The following is a 19,273-nucleotide window of genomic DNA, read 5'->3' as shown; positions in this document are numbered from 1 at the left end:
TGTGCCTATATTCAGCAAATTGCTGCCATCAATGATCTGCCTGTTCCGGCATTTGGGCAGCTCTCAAGCTGGCCTGCCATTGAACTTGTTCCTTGCACCGCGCCTGTGATTGTTCCAGCATCTCAGCAGCTTGCTGGGACGCTATATAATGAATGTGTTGTTGGCATTGATGATCCACCTGCTCCAGCATTTCGGCTGCTGTAAGAGCCGCTTGATGCTTAGCTTGCTCAATCCTCCTGAACTCCGCTTGGAGAAGTCTGCGACTTCTAGATACCCTCATAGCTCTCGTGGTTTTAGAATTTTGCGACAAATTAAGTTTTCTTTTTCCAAGAATGTTTAATCCAAATTGGTAGTTTGCCAATTTTAAAGGTGTTTCCCATCTAGTGTGTCAGCCTGGAGCAGATCAGATAATATACAAATACTTGTTCACAATGGACTCGGTTATTTGTGTGTTGACAGAGAGAACAGGCCTGGCTTTATCAGCTGCTGCAAGAGCAGTTTAATGTAGTATATGAACAAATTCATAACAGTTGTGAAGCCATGTCATTTACGGAGTTAAAGCCTATGTTTTAACGGAGGTTACAAACTATCTATGTGCCAAATTTCATCCAAATCGGTTCAGCCATTTTTGCGTGAAAGAGTAATAAAACACAAACTTTCACATTTATAATATTAGTAAGATTTAGTTTTGTTACTTGTTAAACATATTTTCTTATCCTACACTGCGCATACATTGTCATATTATGCAAGGTAATAGAGAATTGTTAATACAAGGAAAAAGGTGAAAATAAGGGAACACGTAATATTGGTTATTGATACCTTATTTATATATTAATAACCAATACTGAGCCCCTTTTATACAGTTAATAGTACATTAACAACGATAACTACTGGATCTTTAAAAGGGGATTTATTAATGGTTCTGGGAGATATAAAACAAGGTTACCTAAATAATGGACAGGAATACAGGAAGGATTCAGGTAGAGAGTAGAAGAAAAAAAAAATGCTTCAACTACCTCTGAGTGCAGTCTTATATACCAAGCACTAAAACACACACCCACACCGCCCACAGATTGGAATTTTGGAAGTGTTCCTGTGGTGAACAGGCAGCCAGTTAGCACAGCCCTTTTACACTTTGCAAACCTTGAAGGCAAGGGCATAACTAACAAAAGCTGGGCACCATAGCAATCATTTGATATTAAGGGAAGGGGCTCATTTACCCTAACTATACTGTTTGGGTGGGATGCTTTGGCACATTATAATGCCCCTTAGAGGCCCCTGCGCACAGTATAATGTCCCAAATTGGCCCTCATCAGTATTATGCCTCATAGTGGTCTCTACAGTGTTTATTGTAAATACTGTAAAAGTTTCGGGCTCGGCAGAGGTCAGGTTTGCCCAACAAATTCTTCAGAACACATTTATTTGGATGGAACGAATCATGGGACCCAACACAAAGTTAAACTTCAGAGCTTTGCCAATCCCAGCAAAGTCTCCATTTGCTCCCCTACAAACTTCATACACAGGGCTCCTTATTGACCACCACAATAATCATTTTACTTACACTTTCTAAATGTGTAAAAATGGCAAACAAATGAAAACCAGAATTTAAATATTGCTTTATTTTATACAAAGTTTCAAAGTACAGTAAAACATAATACTTAATTGAAAAATTTGCCTTCTCAATTTTGTTTAGTCTTCTAAAACATAATTTGGATTGACAACCAAAATATGATTTTCCGCTGAAGCTTCATCAGTATCGTCTTTATCTAATGATTTTAAATCCGATTTGCTGAGTTGTAGCAAAATCTGATCCTAAAAAGAAATATTAAAAAATATATATATTATAAAAATGTATGTAAAACTTAGTCCAGATTTATTATGCCTTGTACACCAGTTTTCATTGCAGTCTGTGTCACTTTCCCAAAAATGGGACATTGGGAGGTTGTGCAGGGGACAGAGACAATGAAGTGATGTAAATTATTTTAGATATGTACACCAGCTATGGGAAAGTATACATTTCCCCCCAGGTGCCGAACACAGCAAAGGCTGCATCTAATTTATGAGGAAGCATGCATCTAGTCTTCATAAATCTGCCCGTCCACATTTACATTTTTATATAAGCAGAAAACCTTCTGTAGTCCAATACTTTTGTTGTACTTTAATTTAGTAAATCTATCTATCTACATTTGTGGTCACTGGAAACAAATGTTTTTTGCACCTAAATCCTTAAATTTAGAATGTTATCTCTTCCTCCTCTCATTGGATAGTGTTGAAGCTTATGGAGTCTGATGGAAGGTAAGGAGGAGAGAAAAGAACATGTGTGAGCAAAAGGGGGAGATGGTGCAAGCTGTGTGTGAGCAAGAGGGCAGAATGGGAGTGCACACTGTTTGTGAGCAAGAAGAGGGAATGGGGGTGCAGGCTGTGTGAGCACAAGAGGGGGGAATGGGGGTGTAGGCTGTGTGTGGTCAATAGGGGTATATGGGGTATAAGCTGTCTATGAGCAAGAGGGGAGAATGGGGGGATTCAGGCTTGTGGGGCAACTGGTGAGCACATAATACTATGTTGGGGACACTGGTGAGCACATAATACTGTGGGGGGCCCTGTGTAGCATATAATACTGTTTGGCGCCACTGTGGAGCACGTAATACCATGTGGTGTCCCAATATTTTGTTTACGTGCCGGGTGCTGTGCTGCTCACTCACCGTATTCTTGATAACTGCAGTTGTGGGTACTAAAGCTATATCCTTTTCACCACCTGTAACCGCCACCATCAAGAATTCGCTCTAGGAAGGGGGTAGGGTGCCCCAGACAAAAGTTTGCACCCGGGCCCACAAGACTAATTACGTCACTGCCAGTATATCTTCCTAGCCTCTGCGACCATTTATTGAATGGCTCCTTTCTAGTTTCTTGTACTATTTTTAATCGCTTTATACAGAAATATTTCAAATAAAACTCACTTTATGCCAACAAAGTTCTCTCAAGTAATAAAATTCATAGACACTTACATAATGAATCAGCCTGTAAATTACTCTCTCAATTAAATGCTTTCGAAGGATTAATTCCGTTTCAGTTTCAATATCACTTTCAATTTCCTTTAGATACCAATTAACCAGGTCACTTTTCGTCAGTTGAAAGTCATCTGTAGCTGCAGAAATAAGCAGGGCAAAAAACAACAAGGTGAATATATGAACACAGCAGTCACTAACCCATGTCAACAAACTGTCTGAAAGCTGTGACAGGTTGCAAATGGTTCATAAGGTAAACAGAGGCTTTACAAAATCATAAGACCATTATAAGCTTGAAAACCATGCTGCTATGCAATGAAACTGCCTATTGGAATGGTTTACATCTGCAGTTGTATAAAAACAGCTTTGCCCAATACATTGCAAATCTCTCCATCAGTATTTACAGCTGGTTGCCTAGTGTACAAGCCTGTTTGTAGGTCTGATTGAGGACTCAGTCTCTGCTCCCACATTCTCTTCTCTTCCTATTGCTGTCCATTGCTTTCACTCTTTGGACTAAAATCAGAGCTTCAGTTATCCATGTTTGTAAATTCAGAGATAACTGTTCTATTTGCAATAAACAGGAGCTCCATACTGTAATGAGCTGAAAACCAGTAACTAGAGGGGACAGTTCAACAAAGAGAAGCTTCACAAAAGTTGGTGTCCAACCAAACGTGTTTTATTAGGAGAGTTTCAGTGAACGTTTTCGGTCCTTCTGGACCTTCGTCAGACTCTACATAAATACCAGAGAAAAATAAATAAATCAATAAACTTGTAGTGATTCACAATCAATTGGTGTGACACTTTGTGGTACAGGAAAATAATATACAAACATGTACAATATATACACAATATATACAAACAAGCCATTTGAGAGCCAAAGATGAGGTTTGCCAACAACAAGGAAAACACAGCAATTGTCTATAGGACATACTTGGTCAAGGTAAATAATATGTCATATTCAAATGTGTTAGAATAGTTCAAAATTGAAAAAAAGAGGATATCACCTGTCTTGCAGTAGAAACAGTAATGAATGAGACCAATGTCAAGGTAATGGAGACTCACAAATACCTGCAAATAGCATAATATATGGTTCTAAGAAACAGTGCAGTCAGGTAGTACAATAACATAGTTGCTCGTTCTCTAGGGGACCTTACCTCTGCTGGAACCGAACCAAGCCTGCTGTAGATAGCTAAATGCTGCGCAAAAATGAACTAGGCAAATTGCCAGAAGGAAGCGCAGTCGGAGTGGCGTGTACCCGCCCTTTAAAAACGGCGCCGGACCTCGCCTGATTGGTCCGAGTCGCGCCTACGTATGTGCGATAGAACGCGCATGCACGGGTCGGCGCATGCGCGTTAGGAGATGGAAAGAAAATGATCGTCTAGAGTTTAAGTGTGAAAAATGCAGAAGCGCGTATACGATTTAAATGGTGAAACGAAGTCAAATGCAGTGATGTTCACATAGTATGTGACCGGGAGAGCACCTAGATAACTAATAAGAGTGAGACTGGATGTCTAGATTGTACAGATGGATACATGTATACCAGTGTGACTTGATAGAACTATAAACTAATAAACCAGGAACGAAAAGAAGGTAAGTAGAGGTGAGGAACACCACAGATATAATATGAAGAAAGGAATAAGAAGAACATAGAGTGAAAAGAACAGATAAAAAAAAATAAATAAAAAAAATTTAAAAATAAAAAAAAAAATTTAAATACATTTTGGATGCGAAAGTTATTTCTAATTGAAAAAAAGGAAAAAAAAAAAGGAAAAAATAAAAAATAAAAAATGTATAAACAATAAAAAAATTGGAAAAAAATAAAAATAAAAATAAATAAAAAATGAAAAGAATAATAGAAACAAAAATTGAAGGATACCAATGGTGGCAGGCCCGGTGTGGTCAGTCAGAGGCGGTCCTAGCGAGCCTGTAAAATAAGCAGGTAAATCAATCAGGTGATAACATGACAAAGTACTTATGCAATATAAATTAACCCCCTGAAACAGATGGAGCACTAGCCTATACGAATGCTTGGATTTCATATTCTCTATTCATACCACGGGGTTCCATGGTTTGAAGCCTATGTATCCAGTAGGCTTCTCTTTTTTTCAAAAGGGTGGTTCTGTTTCCACCCCTACGTGGCATAGCCACATGTTCGAGAACCTGGAATCTAAGTTGTGAGATATTGTGCCCTGCATTGATGAAATGTGATGGAATAGGTAGCAGTAAGTTCCGGCAGCGAATGTTGGATTTATGTTGTTTTATGCGGTCTCGCACACGTTGGGTGGTTTCTCAGGTACCTTTCCATGTCTCAATTGTCATCAATGCTCCAACATTTTAAGAGGTGACAAGATTTACCACCCACATACTGGCCAAACCATTCCCATCCATGATTACTTTACCTGTAACTCTAATTTTGTCGTCTACCTGATAAAATGTCCGTGCGGTCTCGCATACGTTGGGGAAACCACCCAACGTGTGTGAGACCGCATAAAACATAAATCCAACATTCGCTGCCGGAACTTACTGCTACCTATTCCATCACATTTCATCAATGCAGGGCACAATATCTCACAACTTAGATTCCAGGTTCTCGAACATGTGGCTATGCCACGTAGGGGTGGAAACAGAACCACCCTTTTGAAAAAAAGAGAAGCCTACTGGATACATAGGCTTCAAACCATGGAACCCCGTGGTATGAATAGAGAATATGAAATCCAAGCATTCGTATAGGCTAGTGCTCCATCTGTTTCAGGGGGTTAATTTATATTGCATTAGTACTTTGTCATGTTATCACCTGATTTACCTGCTTATTTTACAGGCTCGCTAGGACCGCCTCTGACTGACCACACCGGGCCCGCCACCATTGGTATCCTTCAATTTTTGTTTCTATTATTCTTTTCATTTTTTATTTATTTTTATTTTTTTTCCAATTTTTTTATTGTTTATACATTTTTTATTTTTTATTATTTTTTTCCTTTTTTTCCATTAGAAATAACTTTTGCATCCAAAATGTATTTAAATTTTTTTTTTATTTTTATTTTTTTTTATTTTTTATTTTTATCTGTTCTTTTCACTCTATGTTCTTCTTATTCCTTTCTTCATATTATATCTGTGGTGTTCGTCACCTCTACTTACCTTCTTTTCGTTCCTGGTTTATTAGTTTATAGTTCTATCAAGTCACACTGGTATACATGTATCCAGCTTTACAATCTAGACATCCAGTCTCACTCTTATTAGTTATCTAGGTGCTCTCCCGGTCACATACTATGTGAACGTCACTGCATTTGACTTCGTTTCACCATTTAAATCGTATACGCGCATGCGCGCTTCTGCATTTTTCACACTTAAACTCTAGACGATCATTTTCTTTCCATCTCCTAACGCGCATGCGCCGACCCGCGCATGCGCGTTCTATCGCACATACGTAGGCGCGACTCGGACCAATCAGGCGAGGACCGGCGCCGTTTTTAAAGGGCGGGTACATGCCACTCCGACTGCGCTTCCTTCTGGCAATTTGCCTAGTTCATTTTTGCGCAGCATTTAACTATCTACAGCGGGCTTGGTTCGGTTCCAGCGGAGGTAAGGTCCCCTAGAGAACGAGCAACTATGTTATTGTACTACCTGACTGCACTGTTTCTTAGAACCATATATTATGCTATTTGCAGGTATTTGTGAGCCTCCATTACCTTGACATTGGTCTCATTCATTACTGTTTCTACTGCAAGACAGGTGATATCCTCTTTTTTTCAATTTTGAACTATTCTAACACATTTGAATATGACATATTATTTACCTTGACCAAGTACGTCCTATAGACAATTGCTGTGTTTTCCTTGTTGTTGGCAAACCTCATCTTTGGCTCTCAAATGGCTTGTTTGTATATATTGTGTATATATTGTACATGTTTGTATATTATTTTCCTGTACCACAAAGTGTCACACCAATTGATTGTGAATCACTACAAGTTTATTGATTTATTTATTTTTCTCTGGTATTTATGTAGAGTCTGACGAAGGTCCAGAAGGACCGAAAACGTTCACTGAAACTCTACTAATAAAACACGTTTGGTTGGACACCAACTTTTGTGAAGTTTCTCTTTGTTGTGCTGAGACGGGGTGGGACCCTAGCTTCACTACATAAGGTCTAAGCCTGTATCCCTTTGAATATAGAGGGGACAGTTATTCTATTTAGATTTCCTATCAGAGTATTCTTGGATTTGACTTATTTGATATTGTTGTAACAATTCACACAAAATATTTATCGTTATCTTTAAATAAATAAAAATTGGCAATTACATATTTTAATGTAACCAGTAAGAATGTTGGCGCTAATGTTATATGGGTTCTTAATTGACGTCTCTCCTCCCAGTACCCGCCCACACTCTCCTAACCCGCCCACACTCTCCTAACATGGCAGGGAGATGGGCAGCGAAGGGAAAAGAAGACTGCAGCTGGAGCGGCAGCGAGGACAAGAAGAAGGAGAAGCAGCGGAGCAGCCATCTCTAGAGGCAAGTGGACACCAGGGGGGACTAAGTAGCCAGAGGATTAAAAAAAAAATCCTCTGGCTACTTAGTGATTCACTACACTGCGTGGATTCTAACAATTCTTAGATTCCATGCTGTATAGTGAATTGCTTTTAAAATCCGATCTCCGATTAAAAAAAAAAATCCCATTGACTTGCATTGGGATCGAGATCGGGTTCGAATGAAAAATGATCGGAAATCGATTCTGAAAAGTCAGGATCGGCTCAACCCTACTGGTGAAATTAATTTAAACTGAGCAAAAGGCATAATCTGGAGCTTCTGACAAAATATTGGAAACAATGTTTCTACGTAACTTACATTCCTCCATCTTTTGCATGTAAAAAACAAGCAAGTTAGAGATTTGTTTATACTCTGAAAAAGACATTTTTAATGGAACACTTTGATCCGGTTTCTCGGTTTCTTGCGGTTGGTTTGTTTCCATCGCTGCTTCTTTGTTATTGACAGTGGAGTTGTCATCCTCTCCTATAACAAATAATTATTCAGCATTATCTTTTATTAAATGTTATTCAGAGTGAATATTGACGCGGTTAATAGAAAATAGAAGTACATCCCCCCCCCCCCCCCCAATTAATTTGTTTTAGGGATAAAATACTTTATCTCCATCTTTTCATCTGCCTTAACAGTACATTGGATGTAGAGACTTAAAACTTGGTACCCGATGAGCTGAGAAGATTCTAGCTTTTGGGTCTCTGCCGCTTTAAACAGTGGAGATCTGGTGGCAATGCCTGGATTCAGAGACAATGTGATTGCAGGTGTTTAACCCTTTAGATGCCACAGGCAATTGAAACATCTAATGGGAGGTGTTACATGACTTTCACCATATGGAGTGAGATCCCCAGCAGGGGAGGGTTAGACAGTAGTAATCTGTTACTATAACAGCCACTAGCCTATTGAAGTCTCCCAGGTCTGTTATTTAGTAGTATTGGGCAATTTTAAATATTTGGATTGAATTAATTTAGTTTCAAACCAAATATTCATACCCCAGAGTATAATAAGTTAATAAGTGTAAGCCCAAAGAAGTTGTAAACAACAACAACATTTATACTCCCCTTCCCTCTCCTCTTTTGCGTTTCCTTGTGGTATCTGGAAATCTGCGGCTTTCTTCTCAGAGTATTAAAAAACATTTAATGCATATAGTGAATGCATCTGGGAAAAAACTCACTGATCAGGAGAATGGAGCATTCCATTCAGTTCAATGGGAACTCAGGCCCCCACTGATTAGAAAAATGGGGACAGAAGGGGCCACACGGTGGCTCAGTGGTTAGTACATTGTGAGCTCTATGTAGAGCTCACAATCTACATTTAAAAAAAAAAAAAAAAAAAAAAAATGGGGACAGCGTGGCTGGACCTACATTACGCTCGTGTAAGCGGCCACAAGAAAATGGCCACAGGCACAGCAGAGCTAACTGCGCATGCGTCCCATTTAAAGCCATCTGAAGAACACGTCGCGTAGAGGGCGTTCCAGAGGAAGAAGAGGCCATCACTGGAGAGTTCTCTTGCAGCACTGGGGACTGCCCCAGTGCTGCAAGAAAACTCATTTGCATACGGTTGAAAACCAGGATTTCTATGGAACGGTGGCGCAGAGAAGACATCTAAAAGGTAGGAGAAGAATAGCTTTTCTTAAGGCTATTCTTACGTGTTAGCGAGAAAAAAAAAATGTAGTTTTAATTATAGAATCCCTTTAATGAATTGGCGGGCAGCTCAGGACACCTGATCCAAGAAGTATGGGTAGAAAATACATCTTTTAGAAAGGAAAGAAAAGAGCAAGTTTGTTTCCTGACTGTCACCAAGTCTCCAAGATTTTAAGAACTTTTAAATGGTAAAATTTTTGTTTTTCCCATTGTTTTTTTTTTTTTTTTTTTTTTTTGTAGTTTTTTTCTATACAATATATATATTACATAAACTGTACCTTCCACAAACTTCTCATCTTCACCTGCTTCAAAACTAACATCAGGAGTGTCCACACGAATAATTGACTTGTTCAGCAGCCTGAAGGCTTCTTTCACATGTTTTGGTTGAACCTGAAGTGTTAAAATTTCGAACTTTGAAACAGTGTCCTGGTCAACAAAAGTCAAACTACACTGAGCTTTCTGAGCTAGACTCTTGTTAAATTAACCACATAAGATGAAAAGGAAAATGTGTTGTGAAAAGAGATAAAAGTTCCACATAAATAAAAGTATAGCAATCCTTACCTCATCTGAGCAGTGCATGCGAGCCATACTTTCAGATAATCTAATCAAACTTTCAAGCTGTCTAACTGTAATTCTCCATGCAGATTTTGTCACTCCACTACCATCACGTTGTCTAAGACGGCGATATTGTTCAACAATAAACTCTTCTGCTTCCTTAGTAATCTTTACATTCCACAAAAAAAAACAAAAACAAAAAAAACAATTAAATTACTTAGAATATAAATAAATTTAAAAAAAAAAAAAAAAAAAAAAAGTTAAACTATAACAAACCGCTTCAATAAAACTGGGAGATTCCAATTATTTGTTAATGTGTAAAACTATAAAAACTATACAAATTTGGTATCACCATAATTATAGCTACCTCCAGAATATAGGTAAATGTAATTTTAGCTGCACATTAAACGCTGTAAAAACAAAACCCATAATTAAATAATGAAAATGCAGTTTTTCCCGAAATCCCATCTACTTTTTTTTTTTTTTTTTTTTTTTTTGCATATTGCTTCCCAATACATCATACAGAATGTTGAATGGCACCACTATTAGGTACCATTTGTCCTGCAAAAAATACACCTTGACACAGATTTGTGAATATAAAAATAAAGCAATGGCTTTAGAAAGATGGTATTAGAAAGCTAAAAACAAATACAAATTGCTGTGGTGTGAAGAAGTTAAATTGGAATTAAAAAACAAAAAACATTTTATACTTTAAAAAAAATTAGCTTTTTTTTATTTTATTTATTTTTTTATTGTCCAATAAGGTGTTTTATATCTAGGATCTCTTGATGCGTTGCACAATGTATTAAAATACTTCTTTAAGTAGCCTGTAATAGGCAAATAGGCCATGGATTTCTTCATGGTAGACCCTAGAGGATGAAAAGGGGGTGGGTGCTTAGATGCTATATCTTCAGTGAAAAAAGAAAAGGAAAGAAAGCCCACCATAGGCAGCACGGCAGATTCTGGCTTTTCTTCTGCCGGACGCCGAAGTCAAAATGGTGCCCTTCCTTCCCCAAATTTAGAAACTCCCCTATCCCCAGCACTCTAGCGTCTGCTGCCAAAGTCCGCTCAGTCACGTGCCATATTTTAGTCCCCAAGAGCCCTGCGCCCGACCCCTCAGACATTGGAGCACCAGTAACAGAGTAGGTTTTATTTTTTGTTCTGTTACTCCTGCTTCAATCTCTTGAAAGGGGTTTTCCAGGAATTGGACAAACTAAGAATCATGCTTCATAGAGCACACAGTATAATGTCCCATTGTGTCCTCCATACAGTATAATGTCCCTGTGATGAACCGGCCCTCAATCATGATTCTCAGCTATATCTATAACTATCTATGTATTGTATCAGTGTGATGAATCAGATCACAATCATGATTCTCAGCTATATATATGATTATCCATGTATGGAATTATGAGGAATGGTCAAAACTAATTATCTGTGGCCAGTTGACAAGATCAAAAGCCATTGTCTCACCCTAGGCATGTCATTAGCATGTCTGTGCGAACTTCATTAATCCTAGCAGGGGGCCATCCTGGCTCTGAAAGTTCTAACACCTAGTGGTAGACTGTTTGACTCCGTAAACACTTCAATCAGTTATGGGATTTATGAAGTTATTGTCACAGGAAAAATGATACAGTCATGACAATAACTTCCTCCTGTGCACAGTACCAGGCCGCACGTTTTGAGCCCAAGCACGATCCAATCAGAGGCCTAGGAGGGGTTCCAGCACTGAACTCGTTACCCATAGGGAATTGGGAAATCATCCTTGGTCTCTACCTGATGGGGATTTTGTGAGGAACCCCATCATGCCCCTAGCCAAACAGTGGGTTCACCTGGTAAAGAGTTATGGCCATTTATAGTTATTCTGGTATAAGGTGAGGGGGCTGAGATGCCCACCTTGCTGACCTCATTGTGGGAGGGGGCTGAGGGGAGATATATTGTCACCCATGCCAGGACCCGGCGTTCTTTGTTCTTTGGCTGTGTTCTTCCTGGTCTACTGGCATGTGTCACTAGGTGCTGTGATGCTGTGGAACATGTTCCCCTGGACTATTGACTAACGCCTATGGAAATACCATGCACCCTGGACTATTCTGTTAATGGGGTCATCAACTCCTTTCCATCTGTGGACTACCTAAAAGGACTCTAAAGCTATGTGCCCTGGGTTTCATGAGTGGAATTCCGGAGACCGAATCTGGTATTATATCCCTGTTTCTAATCTTTTATTCTTTTTATCTTACTGCACGTACCTTTCTGTAACCGTATAAGCTTGTAACCGCCAGAGTATATCTTTATATATATCTCTGGCTGACTAGTGTCGACCATCTTGGGTTAATAAAATTTTAAAACTTTAGAAGGCTCTTCTCATATTATCCTATAAGGCCCGGTCCTCTCTCTGGCTGTGAGAGTGGACGGTATAGATAAGAAGGTGATCGCGGTTTCTGCGCCAAAGTGGTTCTGGGCGAGACTGCGATTCATCACAGTCCCATTGTGTCCTCCATACAGTATAACGTCCCATAGTGGCTTCCACACAGTATAATTTCTTAGATATAATTTTTGGGGGTTACCACTCACAAGCTGATGTTATATTAAGAGGCCCCGGGGTGATAATTAAATACAACAGTGCTACTCACCTGTACTCTTTGGGGCTTCTGCCTGATGCCAGGGACCACCGATTGGGCCTCAGTGGCCATGTCAGGATCAAGATGCTAATGTATCCTCCGAGACCAAATCAGCAATCTTTGACATCAGGCAGGAGTACCAAAGAAAACAGTGAGCCATGCTGAAGTCCAAGGGTGGCAAGTAACATTGTTTACCATATTTAAAGTGGAGGCCCCGGTGAGGTGATTAGTGTATTCTGGAGTCTGAAGAGACCCCAGAGTATAATAGCAGTTTTGTTTGAAATGTTTGGTTTGAACAAAACTGCTCGGCGAGATCACCCAAGTGCTTTTCCTTCAGGGACTCCGCAATCTATCGCCTGAGGCAAGATACTCATGTCCCCTCAGGGCAAATGAATTCCTGATGGGCAGTAAAATGTACTGATGAAGACTAGGCATCTCATCTTCTCAAGGAAAAGAGGCGGAAGGATTGTTCAGGACAGAACAGCACAGAGTGGTTAGCTGCTTATCCAACTGCCTTACCTCACTGCTTGGCGTCTGTATGAGGAACTCTACAGTATATTTCACTGTTAAAAATGGTTTTGCCCATGTGCAACTTTCTCTTTGAGAATTACAGGTAAAGCCTATGTGTAGCCTAAATGATATGCCTTCTCTCACTTAGGTTACAAAGTTGCTCTTTACACTGTTCGTTTAACTTCTTAATTTTTTTTTTCTACTTTTAAATATTTTCATTTTTCTTTACAATCTTGGGGGACCTTTATTGGGTTCCCCCAATTTGTTTAAAGTCACCCTTCAACTGCACTGTAGGGGTGTTGCTAGGCAGGCAACCCCTCCCCCACAAAAAAAATCACCTTTATAAACACTGTAGTTTCAAGTTATGTTAACAGTCATGATAGGCATTTGTAGTTCGCACCATCTTCTGATCCTGTACTTTTATGGCCTTTTGCATTACCCACTACCTTTCTCTGACATAATAGTATGTCATGGGGTGGGTAGTTGTTTTAATGAATACATTATTTGAATACAATTATTGATTCTAGCTAGGAAATTATAGGCCATGATAGAAGCTGAATGCACTACATACAAAAGCAATACAATGAAACTGGGGGGTATAGTAAAGATTATGTACAGTAGAGTACAATGTGAATTAGTTATAGGTATGGCCCAATGGGGTACAATATGAAATTAACTCAGAATTAGACACATGACGTAAAGTAAGATAACCCACCGTCACATACACAAATATCGGTATAGAACATTATAGGAGCTTCTACTAAATCTATTACTCTTTCATAATTGTGTTATTTAGGGAATACTCCAGATTCTTCATGATGGATACAATTTTTATCGTTACCTTCTACTCCACTATCTTTGAGAAGCTGGTTAGTGGGGTGCCAGTCACCCAGCTTCTCCAGTCTGTTTCTGTCCCTCTCTTGATGGTACCATCACAGCTGGCAACTGAAGCAGATGGTACTAGCTAAACCAGTTTGAAAGGTTATCTTCAGTATCTTAGTGTATATATTAAAACAGTACAGCTCCCAGCTCCCCTTTAGGTCATGTCCACTTTGCAAGCTCGATTTGCTTGCTTGTAATGTGTAACTATATCTATCTCTCATATATATATATATATATATATATATATATATATATATATATATATATATATATATATATACACACACACACATACATACACACACACACTGTAATATATATATATATATATATATATATATATATATATATATTATATATATATATATATTATTCATTCTGAAAATATACCTGTTAATTCCTTAACATCCCACTGTATCAGAATGTTACTAGTTACTTCACCCATACCGCCCTAGAGTGGGCGTTCTTCTGTTTCCCTTGGGATGTCCCGCAACAAAAAAATGCTGCAGGAAAAACCGCAGCGACAATGCATTGAAGTTCTTCCCGCAGCGCTTTAGACAGAAAGTTTACAAAGTTTTCCTCCGCGTACTGTTACAATTCTACCTATGAGGAAACTACATTTCCGGCATTTCCGTAGGCATTATTGACATGCTGTGATTTCCAAAACGGTGCTGTTTTTGGAAATCATAGCATGTCCGCATCGCGGTTTTTACCAAAAAGTGGGCTTGGGATTCGCTAGAATTCCATCCACTTTGGCCTTCCTGTTAAAATGCTGTGATTTTTGCCGCAGCAGAAATTGCTGAGTTTCCCTTCCATGGGGCCCTCGCAGAGTTTGAAGGAACCATTAATCTTGCCAGTTTAACTCTTGTATAACCACGAGTGGCCACATCATGATCAAAGGGACTCCACAGGTACATGACTGGCATAAACAACAGCATGCTTAGTGCACAAAACTTTGGTCTAACAGTAGCTTGTGTAATATTGAAACATGATCTAATGTGTCAACTGAAATGTGTACTAAAACAAACATAATATAAAATTGTTGAATAGGAACACCTTACATTTTCTTATACATATATACATTACATAAAAATGAAAAAATAAATAAATACCACCCTTGACCATAATAACCAAAGAATTTATTTAACAAGTTGCTATAAAACACGCAGAAAAAAAAAATGGTAATTTATATGTGGTCCCCATCAATGCTGTAAAAACTAAAATTTTATTCAAAAATTAAGATATGAAGACCAGGAAAATAAATGTGACCACTCACTTTTGGCTGAAATTGACGGGCAAACAGCAAATACCTCTGAATGTCTTCAACTGAATAAACTCTCTCTATAGACTCCTCATTTCTTGCATGTAAATCAACAATCCTTCTTGCTATAGCATAGTCAGTTACCTAAAAAGTAAACCCAAATGAGCACTGGAAAAAAAAAAAATGGAATGGCTAATATATTCAGATTTGTAATCTTAAAAAATACTTTGCAGTTCTCAAATAAGTGTAGCCACTGCATGTTTTTATTTATGAAAAAAGACACTACATACATACAGCCTAGGCAAGGTGCTGAACTAAAAACCATCATCTCCTGCTTCATAGATTATACATACCATACAGTCCATCTTTGCATCGTTGAAAGTAACCAGGACAGTAGATCTTTGTTATAGTGTGCTAAAAATATCCAGTCTAGACAATCCTCTGAACTGCAGCACAAACTATATATATCTCCACTTACTGCAAATGTCAACTTAAAGTTTGCTCCATTCATACACATGTAAAAAAAAATATACACACATATATAACTTACTAAATTGTACGTGGATGGCAGGTATCGAGGTTACTAGTATCAGTAAGGTAAGTGGCTAGAGTATGGGTCAAGGACTTGGGTGTTACTGCATGTCCGCTCCTATTCTCCAGTCCTGCTGACGTGATACCCCAGGTGTGTGTAGCCTTTATATAAGTGGAAGCTGCTAGAGAGGTGCGGTAATTAGGGTTGAGCAATCGGGTTCGGAAATGATCAGATTCCGATCGGCGATCGAATAAATTTCATGATCGCGATCGGAATTCCGAATGCAATCTTTTCTGGCAGGATTGAGGTTGGAGATTATGTTCCCACAAGACTTGGCTACTGGCCAATCATTGTGGGAACAGCTAACATGATGCCTGAAACTCAGACACTATGTTAGCTATGGGCAGTAATCTCATTGGTTGCTGGCAGCATCATCACACCCCTCTATATAAGGGCGGTGATGATGCTGATGCCACCATTTTGCTGCACATACTAGGCTAGGGAGAGGATCTCAGTGGTAGCTAGGGTCAGTGTAGGCAGTTGTTTAACTGTGCTAGTGAGGGTGTTCTAGTGCTCAGACTGTATATACCTTTCACAAAAGGCATCCATTCATTTTTGACAACCAGTGGCTGCCTATAAGCCAATAGGCAGTTCTGTCCTCAGATATATGTATATACTAGAGATGAGCGAACACTAAAATGTTCGAGGTTCGAAATTCGATTCGAACAGCCGCTCAATGTTCGTGTGTTCGAACGGGTTTCGAACCCCATTATAGTCTATGGGGAACAGATACTCGTTAAGGGGGAAACCCAAATCCGTGTCTGGAGGGTCACCAAGTCCACTATGACACCCCAGGAAATGATGCCAACACCTCTGGAATGACACTGGGACAGCAGGGGAAGCATGTCTGGGGGCATCTAACACACCAAAGACCCTCTATTACCCCAACATCACAGCCTAACAACTACACACTTTACACACTCAATACCACCTCTCTGACAGTAGGAAAACACCTTGAAACGTGTATTTGGCACTTGCAGTGAGGAGAGCTTGTCACCAGCAGTGAATTTGGCCCTTGTAGTAAGTTGAGGTTGGCACCAACATTTGTTTTGAAAATCAGGGTGGATTGAGCCTCTAACCAGCAGAGTTTGGGCAAATTCATGGTGGAGGGAGCCTCTAAAAACCCCAGTTTGGACCAATTCATGGTGGAGGGAGCCTCTAAAAACCCCCAGTTTGGACCAATTCATGGTGGAGGGAGCCTCTAAAAACCCCAGTTTGGACCAATTCATGGTGGAGGGAGCCTCTAAAAACCCCAGTTTGGACCAATTCATGGTGGAGAAGGCCTCTAAACAGCCCAGTTTGGGCAAATTCATGGTGGAGGGAGCCTCTAACCAGCCCAGTTTGGACCAATTCATGGTGGAGGGAGCCTCTAAAAACCCCAGTTTGGACCAATTCATGGTGGAGGGAGCCTCTAAAAACCCCAGTTTGGACCAATTCATGGTGGAGGGAGCCTCTAAACAGCCCAGTTTGGGCAAATTCATGGTGGAGGGAGCCTCTAAACAGCCCAGTTTGGGCAAATTCATGGTGGAGGGAGCCTCTAAAAACCCCAGTTTGGACCAATTCATGGTGGAGGGAGCCTCTAAAAACCCCAGTTTGGACCAATTCATGGTGGAGGGAGCCTCTAAACAGCCCAGTTTGGGCAAATTCATGGTGGAGGGAGCCTCTAACCAGCCCAGTTTGGACCAATTCATGGTGGAGGGAGCCTCTAAACAGCCCAGTTTGGGCAAATTCATGGTGGAGGGAGCCTCTAACCAGCCCAGTTTGGACCAATTCATGGTGGAGGGAGCCTCTAAAAACCCCAGTTTGAACCAATTCATGGTGGAGGGAGCCTCTAAACAGCCCAGTTTGGACCAATTCATGGTGGAGGGAGCCTCTAAAAACCCCAGTTTGGGCAAATTCATGGTGGAGGGAGCCTCTAAAAACCCCAGTTTGGACCAATTCATGGTGGAGGGAGCCTCTAAAAACCCCAGTTTGGACCAATTCATGGTGGAGGGAGCCTCTAAACAGCCCAGTTTGGGCAAATTCATGGTGGAGGGAGCCTCTAAAAACCCCAGTTTGGACCAATTCATGGTGGAGGGAGCCTCTAAACAGCTCAGTTTGGGCAAATTCATGGTGGAGGGAGCCTCTAAACAGCCCAGTTTGGGCAAATTCATGGTGGAGGGAGCCTCTAAAAACCCCAGTTTGGACCAATTCATGGTGGAGGGAGCCTCTAAAAACCCCAGTTTGGACCAATTCATGGTGGAGGGAGCCTCTAAAAACCCCAGTTTGGACCAATTCATGGTGGAGGGAGCCTCTAAAAACCCCAGTTTGGACCAATTCATGGTGGAAAGAGCCTCTAAAAACCCCAGTTTGGACCAATTCATGGTGGAGGGAGCCTCTAAACAGCCCAGTTTGGGCAAATTCATGGTGGAGGGAGCCTCTAACCAGCCCAGTTTGGACCAATTCATGGTGGAGGGAGCCTCTAAAAACCCCAGTTTGAACCAATTCATGGTGGAGGGAGCCTCTAAACAGCCCAGTTTGGACCAATTCATGGTGGAGGGAGCCTCTAAAAACCCCAGTTTGGACCAATTCATGGTGGAGGGAGCCTCTAAAAACCCCAGTTTGGACCAATTCATGGTGGAGGGAGCCTCTAAACAGCCCAGTTTGGACCAATTCATGGTGGAGGGAGCCTCTAAACAGCCCAGTTTGGACCAATTCATGGTGGAGGGAGCCTCTAACCAGCAGAGTTGGTGGAAATCAGGGTGGAGGGAGCCTCTAACCAGCAGAGTTGGTGGAAATCAGGGTGGAGGGAGCCTAGTATTAGCAGAATTGTGCAACGCTTATGGTGGATGAGTATGAGGATGCGGAGGAATTGGAGAGGTTGAGTACAGACATGGAGTTTCATGTTGGGGTGCTTTACACAGGTGGGCCCAAAAATGAAGGCTCTATCCAGTGGTGGTTCATTTTTATCAAAGTGAGCCGGTCGGCACTCTCAGCTGACAGACGGGTGCGCTTGTCAGTGATGATGCCACCGGCTGCACTGAACACCCTCTCAGATAGGACGCTGGCGGCAGGACAGGACAGCACCTCCAAGGCATATAGGGCAAGTTCAAGCCACAGGTCCAACTTCGACACCCAATACGTGTAGGGCGCAGAGGGGTCGGAGAGGACAGGGCTGTGGTCGGAAAGGTATTCCCGCAACATGCGCCTATACTTCTCACGCCTGGTGACACTAGGACCCTCCGTGGCGGCACTTTGGTGAGGAGGTGCCATCAAGGTGTCCCAGACCTTAGACAGTGTGCCCCTCGTTTGTGTGTGAGAACTTGGTTGCCTACTGGAGGAACTGCCCTCCCTGCCACCAACGTCACATGCTGGAAACATCTCCATCATATTCTGCACCAATTGCCTGTGGCAAGCATTGATGCGATTGGCCCTCCCCTCTACCGGAATAAAAGACGAGATGTTGTTTTTATACCGGGGGTCAAGGATAGCAAAGATCCAGTACTGGTTGTCCTCCATGATTTTGACAATACGCTTGTCGGTTGTAAAGCACCCCAACATGAACTCAGCCATGTCTGCCACAGTGTTAGTTGGCATGACTCCTCTGGCCCCACCGGAAAGTTCAATCTCCATTTCCTCCTCATCCTCCATGTCTACCCATCCGCGCTGCAACAATGGGACGATTCGAAGTTGCCCG

At 40.9% G+C, this 19,273-nt stretch overlaps 1 protein-coding gene across 2 annotated transcripts in view; it reads right to left on the bottom strand.

Moving 5' to 3' along the window:
* Positions 1-1,689: 1,689 nt before the first annotated feature.
* The window catches only part of LOC142200629 (maternal DNA replication licensing factor mcm6), a 59,643-nt gene continuing 42,059 nt past the window's right edge, over positions 1,690-19,273 (bottom strand). The window contains exons 12-17 of one of the 2 annotated variants that reach the window (XM_075271121.1): positions 15,021-15,149; positions 9,741-9,902; positions 9,447-9,569; positions 7,846-8,005; positions 3,006-3,145; positions 1,690-1,812 (exon numbers count right to left, since the gene is read on the bottom strand). In XM_075271121.1, coding sequence (XP_075127222.1) covers positions 1,690-1,812; positions 3,006-3,145; positions 7,846-8,005; positions 9,447-9,569; positions 9,741-9,902; positions 15,021-15,149 — 837 coding nt within the window. Of the gene's footprint in view, positions 1,813-3,005; positions 3,146-7,845; positions 8,011-9,446; positions 9,570-9,740; positions 9,903-15,020; positions 15,150-19,273 lie in introns of both variants that reach the window. The other variant, XM_075271122.1, reaches the window with a different exon arrangement.

The sequence above is a fragment of the Leptodactylus fuscus genome, chromosome 4, assembly GCF_031893055.1.
Source record: "Leptodactylus fuscus isolate aLepFus1 chromosome 4, aLepFus1.hap2, whole genome shotgun sequence".
NCBI lineage: Eukaryota > Metazoa > Chordata > Amphibia > Anura > Leptodactylidae > Leptodactylus > Leptodactylus fuscus.
This window is presented reverse-complemented; position numbering and strand designations above follow the sequence as displayed.